This window comes from Macaca mulatta, chromosome 11, assembly GCF_049350105.2.
Source record: "Macaca mulatta isolate MMU2019108-1 chromosome 11, T2T-MMU8v2.0, whole genome shotgun sequence".
NCBI lineage: Eukaryota > Metazoa > Chordata > Mammalia > Primates > Cercopithecidae > Macaca > Macaca mulatta.
In genome coordinates this window covers 1,898,410-1,912,810 of record NC_133416.1, presented here as the reverse complement: position 1 = coordinate 1,912,810, position 14,401 = coordinate 1,898,410, and the positions used below count along the sequence as shown (strand labels likewise).

Below are 14,401 nucleotides of genomic sequence, written 5' to 3'. Positions count from 1 at the left end.
TGAGACCTCATATCTACAAAAAATACAAATTAAAAAATTAGCCAGGAGTGGTAGCCCTGCATCTATAGTCCTCACTACTCAAGATGCTGAGGTGGGAGGATCACTTGAGCCCACAAGTTCAAGGTTATAGTGAGCTATGATCGAGGCACTGCACTACAGCCTGAATGACAAAGTGAAACCTTGTCGCAAATAATAATAATAATAATTAATAAACTAAATGTCCCTCCAAATTCAAAAGAGAACATAATTAAACACCTGGCCAAAAAAACCTTAAGTTGTTATTATCATTATCCTTACTTTATAGATGAGGAAAGGGAGGCTTAAAGAAGTAATTCCTAGATGGTCACGGTGGCTCACGCCTGTAATCCCAGCACTTTGGGAGGCCGAGGAGGGCGGATCACCTGAGGTTGGGAGTTCGAGACCAGCCTGACCAACAGGGAGAAACCCCATCTCTACTAAAAATACAAAATTAGCCAGGCGTAGTGGCGCATGACTGTAATCCCAGCTACTCGGGAGCCTGAGGCAGGAGAATCACTTGAACCCGGGAGGCAGAGTCTGCAGTGAGCCAAGATTGCGCCATTGCACTCCAGCCTGGGCAACAAGAGCAAAACTCCGTCACACACACACACACACACACACACACAAACAAAGAAGTAAAGTAACTCCTCTAAGGTCACACAACTAGTAAAGGTAGAGGGCTGGGTTTCAAGCCTGTGTCTGACTCCAAAACCATCCTTTTAACCACTGTATCACTAAATCCAGACCACCTCTGTGAAAGTCATCAGATTAAAAGAGACGGTTACAAAACGGGAGCAATTCCATATATACTGTACCTTGCGAACACCAGAGGGCCTCATCCCATGTACCCCGAATAGGGAAAAAAAAACCAGGTCTTTTCAAATGTAACTATTTTCCTTAAAGGATTTTTAAAACTGTTCAAACTCCAGGCTAGGCACAGTGGCTCACGCCTGTAATCCCAGCACTTTGGGAGGCAGAGGAAGGAGGACTGCTTGAACTCAGGAGTCCTAGACCAGCCTAGGCAACATAGTGAGACTCTGTCTCTGCAAAAAAATTTTAAAAATTAGCCAGTGTGATGGCACATGCCTGTAAGTCCTGACTACTCAGGAGGCTGAGGCAGGAGAAGCGTTTGATCCCAGGAGTTCCAGGTTGCAATGAGCTATTAATATAATCGTGCCACTGCACTCCAGCTTGGGTGACAGAGTAAGATTCTATCTCTAAAAATAAAAATGAAAGAAAAACTCCATGATCCATGTTCTTTTTTCATACATACTTAATTTAGTAATCTGAGTGTTAGATCAAAGTCTAGGATAGTTGCAGAAAAGAAGATGAAATCAGCTAAGAGCAAATTATAGAAATACATGAAAACTTTCAAAGAGCTGGTATAAACTGCCTTTTACTGGGCTCTAACACTGGCAAGTTGCGTTGGAAAAGGTGACCCTTGTCAAGTGTCACCAGAGTAATTTTTTAAGTAATGCTAATAAATAGACATATTACATTCTTAAAATCATCCCAAATTCAGAAGTAAGCTTTCACTCTTTTATCTTTTATGATGAGACGGTTCCATTTGAGCAGTTTCCCTGGTAACTTACAGAAATAATCACTGAGACTCAGCTACTCCTGCAATGGCTAAAAACTAAAAACCATTCGTGAATGACAACAAATACAATCTATTCTCCATGGTACAAGAAACCAATCACAAGCCCATCTGGGTGAGACCTGGCTAATAAGAACATTACTTGAGAGGGGTACAAAGAGAAGCATGGATTGCCAAGGGGGAAAAGTCATTTATTAGACTGTGACAAGCTTTTAAGTGTTTGCATTATCATTAGCCAACTGCCTGGTTCTCCGGTTTGCACACCTGCCACCTCCACCCAAAGCTACTACAGTAGCAAACCCGGAAGTATGCCTGACCTCTAGAACACTGGCGCCCTCTTCTGACCCTTCCGCTGTACTGCATGCACTCAAGCTACTGAAATGAAAAACTATTAATAAAGCTATTACATTTTAAAATAAAGAGTGTAATTGGATTGTTCGTAACTCAAAGGACACACGCTTGAGGGGATGGATACCCCCATTCTCCATCATTTATTTTCACACTGCATGCCTGTATTAAATATCTCACATACCCCATAAATATATACACCTACTATGTACCCACAAAAAGTTTTAAAACTAAAGCTATAAATGAATAACTTTGCAGGTAACATTATCTACATGATTTCATATTTATAATTCCCTGAATAAAACTAAGTTTAACTTAATAAAAGAAAAGGCAGATCATCTAAATACTATGTTCTCTTAACATCTCAGTATATGTATTAGTTGATTTTATTACAAGAATTATAAAATGATAACAATGACGAATGTGCAAAGACTTTACTATGTGCCGAACACTGGCAGTAAATAAACGAGTTTAATTCTAATAACAAACTTATGAGTTAAGTACTACTATTCTCTTCATCTTACAGATGTGAAAAGTGAAGTGTAATGAAGTTCAATACATTCCCAGGATCACGCAATTCGTAGTAAGTGGTAAAGATGAAGTCCAAACTCAGTAAACATGACTTTACAGCCAAAGCCTCAGCCACTACTGCATCTCATGATTTTATACACAAAATATCTCTGTGATGTAGAATGGAGCTGATATAACAAAATGAAACATAATTAAAATAGAAAAAGTGTAAGTTAATAAGAAAAATGACAAATACGTCAGCAAAAATCTCCCATTTTTAACAAAGCCCCAAATTGTACAGATAAAAATATTATATGAAACAGTTTAGGTTCCTTCTTCATTCTTCCTTACTCTTGTCTTCTAGGACTATGATGTTTTTATTCTTTCTTTTCCTCCTGATTCTTTTTTTCCATCAAATTACGTTCTTAATTTTCTTTAAAGAAAAAAAACCTAATCTACATCATATGCCTTCTGTTTCTTCTATAAAGCAAAACTACTCTATCTACTCTTAAGTTATCGATTTCACTGCGACCTTTAAAAAAATATTTATATTAAGACAGTAAATCCACATGGCATCATCAACTCTTTCTCTTTGATCATTGAAAATAAAATAGATAAGAATTGATCTGGGATTATTTAGCAACACATTAAATATCTATCTGAAGTCATATACCTATCTGAAGATGGTCAATACCTAACTGAAGTCATAGCCAATAGTCTAGATAATCTAAGATTTCTAAAAACACTGCCTGGGCATGGTGACTCACGCCTGTAATCCTAGCACTCTGGGAGGCCGAGGTGGGTAGATCAAGAGGTCAGGAGTTCAAGACCAGCCTGACCAATATGGTGAAACCACGTCTCTACTAAAAATACAAAAGTTAGCCAGGCGTGGTGGCGTGCGCCTGTAATCCCAGCTACTCAGGAGGCTAAGGCAGGAGAATCACTTGAACCCAGGAGGCAAAGGTAGCGATGAGCCGAGATCACGCCACTGCACTCCAGCGTGGGTGACAGAGGAAGACTCCATTTCAAAAAAAAAAATTTCTAAAAACACTAACTTTATTTTCAAACAGGATATGAAGACACACTGTCTAATAATCTGTGGTTTAAAATTAGACTATCTAGAACTTTAACAGATACCAGTTTCCTATATACAGTTATTCATAATATCACAACTTAAAAACACTTAAATGTACTCCAAATACAGTGTAACCAAGCTCACTGTCATTCATGACTAGAAAATTCACCAGGGGTTGAACTGAAGCTTTTAAATCAATGATTACTCTTTAACAATTATCCTTTTATTTTTAATACTGTTAGAGTATACTTTGAAGTACAGACTTGGTGAAAGTTTAAAGAATTAAAAACATAAACTGCACCCATTTTAACTTGTTAGATCTAAGAACAACTGAAATGAGATGGTTATATTTTAGCACAGTAACTGATCATGCTGCTAAAGAATTAATCATAACATTACTCATATTTCCCAATTCTAAACATAACAAAAACAGCACAGGTAATGCTTATGAAAAGGTGCCAAGAAATCAGCTCCGCACAAACCCCCGAGCTCTCTCTACCTCTGTCTGCAGGATGGCAGCCCTCTGCTCCTTGGCAGTCAAGGACTCCTTCAGCACCTCGATGTGCTGTTTGCTGTCTGAGAACTGGTTTGTGAGCGTCTCCAGCTTTGTCTGCAGGGCGAGGAGTTCTGTGTCCTTTCTGGACAGCTCCTGTTTCACCTGGCCAATCTAGAAAAGAAGTAACACACTTTAAGGAAAAAAGAAATCAAACAAACACCTCTTATCTGGCTCTTTGACAGATCTGAGTCACAAAATACGAGACTAAATGCAGCAGGAATTGTATGACAGGTCTTATTCATCTTTTTGCATCACATAATCTTGGATCTCCCCCAACCCTGCGCCAAAAAAAAAAAAAAAAAAAAAACTAAACTTATTCAATAGGTAAATGTCCAGTTTTCAGTTACTGTGTCTTCTAAATATTCTTTGAAACCTCTTAGAAGGGAATGGAGGGAAAGGAATTCCAATTCAATTAGATGACTCTGAGACAGCAGTAAGCGACTGAACACCACTGTACTGATAAAACGGTTTTCATTTTTCTAGGTGAGCCCTCTTCAGAACACGATGGGTCAAATGCAGGATGAGTGTAGATATCTCATCTTTTTCATTCTCAAAAGTTTGCATAAAATTCTTACCTTAAAAAGCTACTTCTAAGGTTATACATATGTGGTTTTGTAAAATCCTATAATTTGACGTTATGTGTATTGATTAATTTCTCTCTTAACATTGAAAGTATTTTCTTTCAAACACCTTCGTTACATTCCTACTGTTTTCTAAGAATTTTTAAAAGTTTTTTTACCCTAAATGTAAGCCATGTAAACAGAAATTACATCTGCTTTTACATTATGTCTACCGCCTAACAAGGAACTAAAAAAGATACTAATTACTGGAAGTATAAATTTGACAAGTCAGTAATTTCGGTGTCACTGATGAAACAAAAAGTTATCTTTTTATTTTTAAAACCTTGAATGTATCTAAAGTATTGTAATTGTAATAATCTTAGGTACAAGGGATAAAGCTTTTGAGAACAATTTCCCATGAAGAAATAAATTTCACATTAATTAAAATTAGACATTTGAGGAGCACCAAAAATAAATTTCCTATTTAGCCTTCTGTTTCAAAAAAGATTAAGTATTTTTCTCATATGCATAAAATCTCTTCTTAGAGATATATTCATTCAACAAATATTTCTGTATGCTTACTGTATACAAAGTACCTGAGGATACTAAAAACATCAGTGGAAGGTAATTTTAAACGGTGGCTATATTCATCCTGCAAAATAGTATGTACCCAGGAGTTACCACACACCGTAACAGCGTGGAGTCTTTTATGAGATTCCTTTATCAATAAAAACAACCCATTAGTATTACTCCATTCCCTAACATACTGACTGTAACAAAAATACATCTGTTGTACAAATGAATATTTTGGGGATGTTCAAAGTGTTACCATTTTCTCAGCTAAAGAACTATGACTTAAAGATTATTCAAATTTCCAGCTACCTCCAATCATGTGATCAAAAATATAAAAATCTGTTTCGTCATCATCTGCATTATTAAGTAAGCTTCAAATAATGCTATATTGACTTTAAAGACTGAGACAGAAAACGTTTTAAATGAAAAGCAGGGTTTAGGCCGGGTACAGTGGCTCACGCCTGTAATCACAGCACTTGGGGAGGCCGAGGCGGGTGGATCACAAGGTCAGGAGATCAAGACCATCCTGGCCAACATGGTGAAACCCATCTCTACTAAAAATACAAAAATTAGCTGGGCGTGGTGGCGCGTGCCTGTAGTCCCAGTTACTCAGGAGGCTGAGACAGGAGAATCGCTTCAACCAGGGAGTCAGAGGTTGTAGTGAGCCGAGATCTTGCCACTGCACTCCAGCCTGGCGACAGAGCAAGACTCCGTCTCAAAAAAAAAAAAAAAGAAAGAAAGAAAAGAAAAAAAAGAAAAGCAGAGTTTAGAAGCACAAATTTTCCTTAAAGACTGAGACAGGAAGATATTATAAAGGGGAAGTAAATATAATACAAAGCTTAGGAGCACAAGGCTTTGCAGACAATCACACATCAGAACTAAGTTAGCTATGTGTCCCTGAATAATTACTTTCCTAATCAGTTTCCTAATCAGTAATAAGGAGAAATTATACCAATGCCACTGTACTATTTATGGATTCAATAAAATAGTGTGAAATGTGCTTAGCCTGTTGTCTGACTCAATGCAGAAATTACTAATAGTAGCTATTTTAAAAAGGAAGTTATCAATCAACCTTCCCTCTTGACAATATATGGTTCCCATAAACCAAATTAGACCCTTTCCACCAAAATATTTCACTTTTTAATATATACTATAAAGTGGACCATAAATAGCAAATCTACCAAAGTAGCACAAGTTTGGTTTTTTAAATGCTGTATTTCAGTCTCAGCCGACAATTATTTTCTGAAGCAGTTTTTGCTGACACTTTGACAAATGTGGGCACAGCCTAGTATAGGTCGGTACAGTAAAGAACTTGTAAGCAGTATGTGGAAGAAGACTGCTTGTAAAAAACCAAATCCTGCCTCTTACTAGCTGTGTTTTCCTAGGCACCATCCTGTTACCTCAGTTTCCTCTTCTATAATTTGGAGTTGATAATATGCCTAACTCAGCACGTTATAAAATGTTTATAGTAAGTGTGCAAGTCTTAGCTATTTTATTATTCAGTCATCCCTCAGTATCCATGGGTCCATGGGGGACTGGTTCCAACACACACCTTGGATATCAAAATTAATGAATGATGAAGTCCCTGCTACAAAATGATGTAGAATTTGCATATAACCTATGCACATCCTCCAGTATACTTTAAATCATCTCTAGATTATTTATAATACCTAACACAATGTAAATGCTATGTAAATAGTTGTCATACTATATTGTTTAGGGAATAATGACATGGGAAAAAAGTCTGTACATGTTCAGTACAGACACAACATCCATTTTTTTACCCTGAAAATTAAAAACAGTTGGTTAAATCCACAGATGCAAAATCCACAGATATGGAGGGCCAACTGTATTTATTTTATTATTACGTTCTGAATTGAAATTTTAAGTTCGGCCGGGCGCGGTGGCTCACGCCTGTAATCCCAGCACTTTGGGAGGCCGAGGCGGGCGGATCACAAGGTCAGGAGATCGAGACCACGGTGAAACCCCGTCTCTACTAAAAATACAAAAAAAAAATTAGCCGGGCGCGGTTGTGGGCGCCTGTAGTCCCAGCTACTCGGGAGGCTGAGGCAGGAGAATGGCGTGAATCCCGGGAGGCGGAGCCGAGATCGCGCCACTGCACTCCAGCCTGGGCGACAGAGCGAGACTCCGTCTCAAAAAAAAAAAAAAAAAAGAAATTTTAAGTTCATCAGAATATTGAACTAGATAGGTGTAGATACCTGACATAAGTCTCTTAGTAATTTTAATTTACTAAATACTTTCTACACATCTGTCCTAAAGAAAGGAACATTTGTGGCAAAATCACTCACTGAAGACTTAAAGATAATGTCTGCATAAGAAGGTAAAGCACTTTACTCAAGAGTTTCAAATTCAAACAAATTCTAGGTGATCGGCCTAGAACAACTGTATATATTCTTGTACCTGGAAGAAAAGAAGGCCCCATTTATATAAATCAACAGTAAGGGGTTGAGAAAAAACAGGCTTTGAAATACCATCCACAGAGTGATAAAAGCAACAATAAAGTACCAGGTATGAGGCTTCCAGAACACGTGAAGGCTCACTGCACACAAAGTGACATGTGGGTCAAGCTGGTGAACAGGAGTCAGTTAAAGAGCAGAGCAGGCTGGTTAGTGCTAGTAATGGGCAAAGCTGCCAACCACAGAGAATGAAAGGGTAAGCCACTCAGAAGCCATAGAGCTGGCAGGGTCCCACTGTGGGATCACTGCACACAAAGAGGTACATCTTACGGCAAAGACCTCAGCCTGAAGACCAGCCGCTCTCTTTTTCAGCTCCTCCCATTGAGCCTCTTTCGAACTTAGTTCCTCCTTCAGTTGTTCTACCTGTCACGACATTATTATTCTTTTTCACTTATGTGTCAACTTAGGTCTTCTTATTATTTACTTTTGAGCCAGAATGGTAACTGGAAATAACAATAACTTATACAATACAATCAAATCTGTTCCCCTCATTCCCTCTTCAAAGAGCCATAGGTAGTTTCTCTAAGTTCACAGGTTTTCTTTTCCCCACAGTGGACTGGAATGTGCTAATCAATAAACAAAAAACATAAACACAGAGATCATACTGCACTATGTTTTGTTCTCAAATTAGGGTGAAAAATCCAAACTCATCGAAAGTTGGATATGTGAGGCCAGGCGCAGCAGCTCACACCTGAAATCCCAGCACTTTGGGAGGACAAGGCAGGAAGATCACTTGAGGTCAGGAGTTCGAGACCTGCCTGGCCATCATAGTGAAACTTGTCTCTACTAAAACTACAAAAATTAGCTGGGCATGGTGGCAGGCGCCTGTAATCCCAGCTACTCGGCAGGCTGAAGCGTGAACCTTGGAGACGGAGGTTGCAGTGAACTGAGATGATGCCACTGCACTCCAGCCTGGTCGACAAAGCATACGTCCATCTCAAAAGAAAAAAAAAAGAAATAAAGTTGGGTATGTGAGTTTTTAATTTCTAAACCTGAAATGAAATTAGTAGAAATAATTAATAATAGAGTCTGAAGGTAGAAGAGGAACATTCTGTAGACTTACATGCCAGGTATGGGCACCATGGCAAGAAGCCAGAAACTGAAGCGGAAGTGACGATTATCATTCCTTCACACTACTGGGATGTTTCAGTTTTCATTTCTGAGAACTTGGAGAATACAATTGGGAAATAAAGGGGGAAAACACTTATTTTCTGGCTAAAACTTTATAACTACAATCATAATGTTTAATTAACAACTCACAACAAAAGTGGTAAATTTATCATTGTGATAAACTAAATCCTCCAACTTGCTGAAACAGTTTACAGAATCAAACTAAATGACTTTGGATACAAGCAAGGAACACTGTGACTGACTGCAAACACGGACTGATAGGTCTTGGTGTATCTCTCTTTGTCATTATTACGCCTGAAACGCACATGGGAAGCAATAAACCTGACAGTAAGTGGATCTTCCCCACAGGACAGGGCAGAGAAAGGGCTTTCCTTTACAGAACCGTATTTGGAGGGGAAACGGAACGTCATGTAACCCATTTCATTAAAAAGCCTCTTAGGGCTGGGCACGGTGGCTCACGCCTGTAATCCCAGCACTTTGGGAGGCTGAGTCAGGTGGATCACAGGATCAGGAGTTCGAGACCAGCCTGGCCAACATGATGAAACCCCGTCTCTACCAAAAATAGAAAAAAAAATTAGCCAGGCGTGGTGGTATGCACCTGTAATCCCAGTTACTCAGGAGGCTGAGGCAGGAGAATCACCTGAACATGGAGGCAGAGGCTGCACTGAGCTGAGATCACACCACTGCACTCTAGCCTGGGTGACAAGAGCGAAACTCCATCTCAAGCCTCTTAGGGTTTTGACTTTTTAAATAATTCACAAGAGGTAAAGAACTTGATATTTCACATAGTGAGAAAAACTCATCTGGAAGTTTTTCGGAAGTACTAATAGATATGAAAAGTTAAACCGTGAAAATACGTATGTAGCCTCATACAGAGAATCATCTTTATAAGTAAAAACTGGTAATAACTATCTAAGTCAGTAATTCTGACTTTAAATCTGGAGAAGTTTCATTTGAAAGAACTGTGCTAAAAGTATTCTTCCCTTAAACCTGATAAAACAGTGTAAAATACAGTTTTATCATTGTTAGAGAAGTAAAAAATATGCATCAATTTTTCAAACCCCCTTTAAGAATCAAAAGTCTCACAGGCCATTACCTTATTTTTCATAAATTTAGAATGGCTCCGATACACTTCCATTTGCTTCATTTCTTCCTCCCGTTCCTCAGTACTCAAAGCCCCATTCGATTTCAGCATCTGAATCTCCTCTTCCAGGTCTCGGAGCCCACGCTCCATAGAGGAAATTTTTGAATCCTGAAGACAAGAGAAGATTTAGTGATTGAAGTATTCACAAAAGCCCAGAAAAGCTGAATAACATGATATTTAAAGATGTTACATTTAATAAAGATAGACAAATATACAGAAAAAATGCTGTCTGACAATTGGTGCCTTGCTTCCTTTTTGTGAGACAGAGTCTCACTCTGTAGTCCAGGCTCGAATGCAGTGGCGCGATCTTAGCTCACCACAACCTCTGCCTCTGGGTTCAAGCAGCTCTCCTGCCTCAGCCTCCCAAGTAGCTGGGATTACAAGTGTGCACTACCACGCCCAGCTAATTTTTCTATTTTTAGTAGAGACAGGGTTTCGCCATGTTGGCCAGGCTGGTCTCGAACTCCTGACTTCATGTGATCCACCTTCCTCGGACTCCCAAAGTGGTGGGCTTAAGGGCGTGAGCCACCATGCCCGGCCAGTGCCTTCCTTCTAAAATATGTCCTTTACAGCCTTTTGAGTGGGAGGATTAGTACTCATATCCACAGTATGATTTTTCCTCTATGGCTGCCTCCAGTTCTGAATCCCTTAAATTAAAGTTGAAAATAATTACTAAATTACTAAAGTAAATGCAATGAAAAACTGGTTAAAATTTCTTCGCATCAGAAATTACAAATTTCTGGTGAAAAAAATTTCCAATATTAATAGTAAAGCCTTTTCTAGTTCTAATATTTTATCATTATTTGGTGACCCCTAAAAAACATATTATGCCCCAAAGGAGGGGAAAAAAGTAAGAGTTCCAAAGATTTATACAGTAATGTGTACAGCGATATGTGCAATAATAAAAATTACCTAACATCCCATTGCAGAAAAATGAGGGAATAATTAAGTTGTTATTTATTATGTTAGAAATCCTTATTGTCTACAATTCTCCATACATTTAAAATAATTCGTAATTTTTAAAAATCACTGTCCTTATAAATCATCATCTCTACCACAAATATCACCTTCTAACAGAACATTACTTCATATTCGATTTCTTGATTTTGTTTGTCGCAGCACCGTTTCTCCCCAGACTCCCTGACCTGCTCTGAATGACAGAAAGACTCCTGCACGGAATGAAGAGTTTTACACATCTGCAGTCGCACAGGCTTACTCACCGAAGAAACACAGGCCTTAAAGAGCCAAAATTAAGTGCAGCTTTATTTCACTTGGAGTTTTAGAGAAACCATTCCTTTGGAAGTTATTTTGAAATTAACTTCCTTTCCTTCTTCACCTCAATGATTTCTTGATTAAGTCTCCTTAATTCTCACAGCATGAAGATAGGAGAGATCAAGGTTTATCTTGAGAAAACTCCACCTGGCTATTTCAGGTTCAAGGGAGGGGAGAGGAGAGGATGTATTCCTCTGTCTTGCTCATCACATGACCTTTAAAAATATCACCACGAACATTTTCTTTCATAAATTCACTCAAATTAAAATGTATCTGTTCAAAATCCATTGTACTGAATTAATACTATCAGCGTCATTCTATCCCTGAACCGGGATTTTTATTTACTTATGTGAAATGACTGACCTATAAGAAGTCCTACTTCAATTGCACCACCTGAAAATTTACTTTTAAGATTGCTATAAGATTTCTCTGGAAATATCGGAACACAGCCCCTTAAAAAAGACTAAAATACTAGGCATAAGCATATGACTAGCCTACAGATGAAAGAAAGTGAAAGTTAAATGTAAGTTCTCCTCTGTCATTAGCCTGAGTGGTAATGAAACTGGACCAGCTGTAAGAGTGAAGTGTATCTCCAGCAGCACTGGGGCTCCACTTAAGACAATTTAGTCCCAGGTGAGAACTCCAGCTCCGCACATCACATGGCAGCCTGTACCTGCACAGAGCTTCTAGAAAGTCTCTACAAGGCCCTTAAAAAACATTATCTATCTTCTCCCCTATCCCAAACACAGACAGAGGAAGCTTTTGACAAATTAAAAAAATACATTATCTATCTTCTCCCCTACCCCAAACACAGACAGAGGAAGCTTTTGACAAATTAAAAAAATATATTATCTATCTTCTCCCCTACGCCAAACACAGACAGAGGAAGCTTTTGACAAATTAAAAAAATATATTATCGGCCGGGCGCGGTGACTCAAGCCTGTAATCCCAGCACTTTGGGAGGCCGAGACGGGCGGATCACGAGGTCAGGAGATCGAGACTATCCTGGCGAACACGGTGAAACCCCGTCTCTACTAAAAAATACAAAAAACTAGCCGGGCGAGGTGGCGGGTGCCTGTAGTCCCAGCTACTCGGGAGGCTGAGGCAGGAGAATGGCGTAAAAACCCGGGAGGCAGAGCTTGCAGTGAGCTGAGATCCGGCCACTGCACTCCAGCCTGGGCGACACAGCGAGACTCCGTCTCAAAAAAAAAAAATATATATATATAATCTATCTTCTCCCCTACCCCAAACACAGACAGAGGCAGCTTTTGACAAATTAGCACCCTCACTACCAAATCATGCACCATAAAACCTTCTTCCCAAAAAGGGATCATGATTCCAGCTCGGAAAACCAGGAAGCAGGTACTGACTGACCAGAAAACTTACCAAGGAAATCAGGCCAGAAAATTAAGGCCTGATACGCTCAACTAGTTCTAGCACCAACCCAACTGGTACCAATGCTGGGTTTGAGGAGAGTCATTCCAACCAGGTTTCTTACTCCTAGAATGTGTAATATTTAAATAAATAAATTCCTTCTCACTTTACTGCTCTGTACTTCCCCAGCCCCAGCCCTTCCGTCATTGACCAACCAATCCCACTGGACTTACTGAAATCCTCTGCTCTTTGTCAAATCCCCAAATGCTCAACCTTTTTCCCATGAACTCTCTCCAGTGAAGGCCAGTAATCCCCCAACACCACAAAGGAGCAGGGGAAACGGTTGACATTCTCCCAGCTCCTCAAGGCTGTTTCCCTTTATGGAAAACTCATACTCCTCTTCACCCTCCCCTCCCCATTGCTGCCATCCAGGGACTTCTCAATCACTCCTGCCCATTTTTGGAAGTCTTTGGCACCTGGCTTACAATATCCCCTTCAATCACCACTCTTGCCATAATCCGAGGATTGCACAGAATTCCTTGACGTCCTTAATTGCAATGATCTCATCCTCCAGTCCATTTCAGCAATCCAGTTCATAGGATTGTACTCTGGATCCTATCAACACCCAGAACTCTCTTCCCCAGGCCTGTCGTACCCTCACTCTGATTATTTCCTGTTCAACCTCAAAGAGAATTCCACTTTCCTGACTTTTACATTTTCTCCCAACCTGTCAGTCCACCTGAATTTTATTCTTTCCACATCCAGGGTACAGTCCAGGCCTAACCTCCAAACTACTCTGTCATGATCACCCTCAATTCATTTGCATCCCAATCACTCTGCCTTATCTCTACCAGCAACACTCTAACCCTAGAGCAGTGCAGCAGTTCTTCCCTGTTCCTCCACCCGTAACGGAAAAACAAACAAACCTAGAGCAGTGCAGCAGTTCTTCCCTGTTCCTCCACCGGTAACTGGAAAAACAAACAAACCTAGAGCAGTGCAGCAGTTCTTCCCTGTTCCTCCACCGGTGACGGAAAAACAAACAAACAAACAAATAGCAGAGAAAGGGGAGGAGGAGAAACAGAAGAAGGGGGGCAAAGAAGGAAAGGCTGGAATGAGGGAAAATGGTGGGAGAAGGGATAAGAAGAGGAAAGGGAGGAAGAAGAGGAGGAGGAAGAAGAGGTGAAAGAGGAGAAGGCGAAGAAAATGGCATCACCTTGGAGATGACGGGGCTCTTTTACTTCAGTCATCTTTCCTCCCTACTTTCCCTAAAGACTATTCTAGATTTTCATAATTCTCTTAGGCGCATTCCACGTTCTCAGCAACACAGCGATTTCTGTTGTGATTTCAGCATTGCATCCTCTTGACCCCACTGGGCCACCAGAATCTTTCTCCTTCTTAGCAGAACGGCTGAAGGTTCCCACAACTTAAAATGCATCCAGTGCCACCAAGTACTACTACTACTCATCCTCATTCTGTCAAAAGGTGGTTAAACAAATAATTTTGTGAACACAGGTACATTCGTGTGTTTTATTCTTAGGTGTTAACAAGGATCAGGAAATAACATGACAGATAAACTTGTGGTGAATGTGAAAAAGGTAAACCATGCAACTGAACCATTCTAAAGACCCTTTACAAGATGATACTCAAGACTACTAATTAACTACAAAGAACCCAGAACCCACTAATTTGGAATTTGGTAAATCCTTTCCCTACCGAGAATAAAGATGTATACAATATAAAGTTTTAAGAGGAAATCATCCAAATTA

General features: G+C 39.6%; 1 protein-coding gene across 4 annotated transcripts in view; it reads right to left on the bottom strand.

The window, feature by feature from the left end:
- Positions 1-14,401, bottom strand: part of ERC1 (ELKS/RAB6-interacting/CAST family member 1) — a 500,457-nt gene that overhangs the window by 414,136 nt on the left and 71,920 nt on the right. For 2 of the 4 annotated variants that reach the window (XM_077953260.1, XM_077953262.1), the window contains exons 4-6: positions 9,942-10,097; positions 7,994-8,077; positions 4,048-4,215 (exon numbers count right to left, since the gene is read on the bottom strand). In XM_077953260.1, coding sequence (XP_077809386.1) covers positions 4,048-4,215; positions 7,994-8,077; positions 9,942-10,097 — 408 coding nt within the window. The remainder of the gene's footprint in view (positions 1-4,047; positions 4,216-7,993; positions 8,078-9,941; positions 10,098-14,401) is intronic. The other 2 variants (XM_077953261.1, XM_077953264.1) reach the window with 1 other exon arrangement.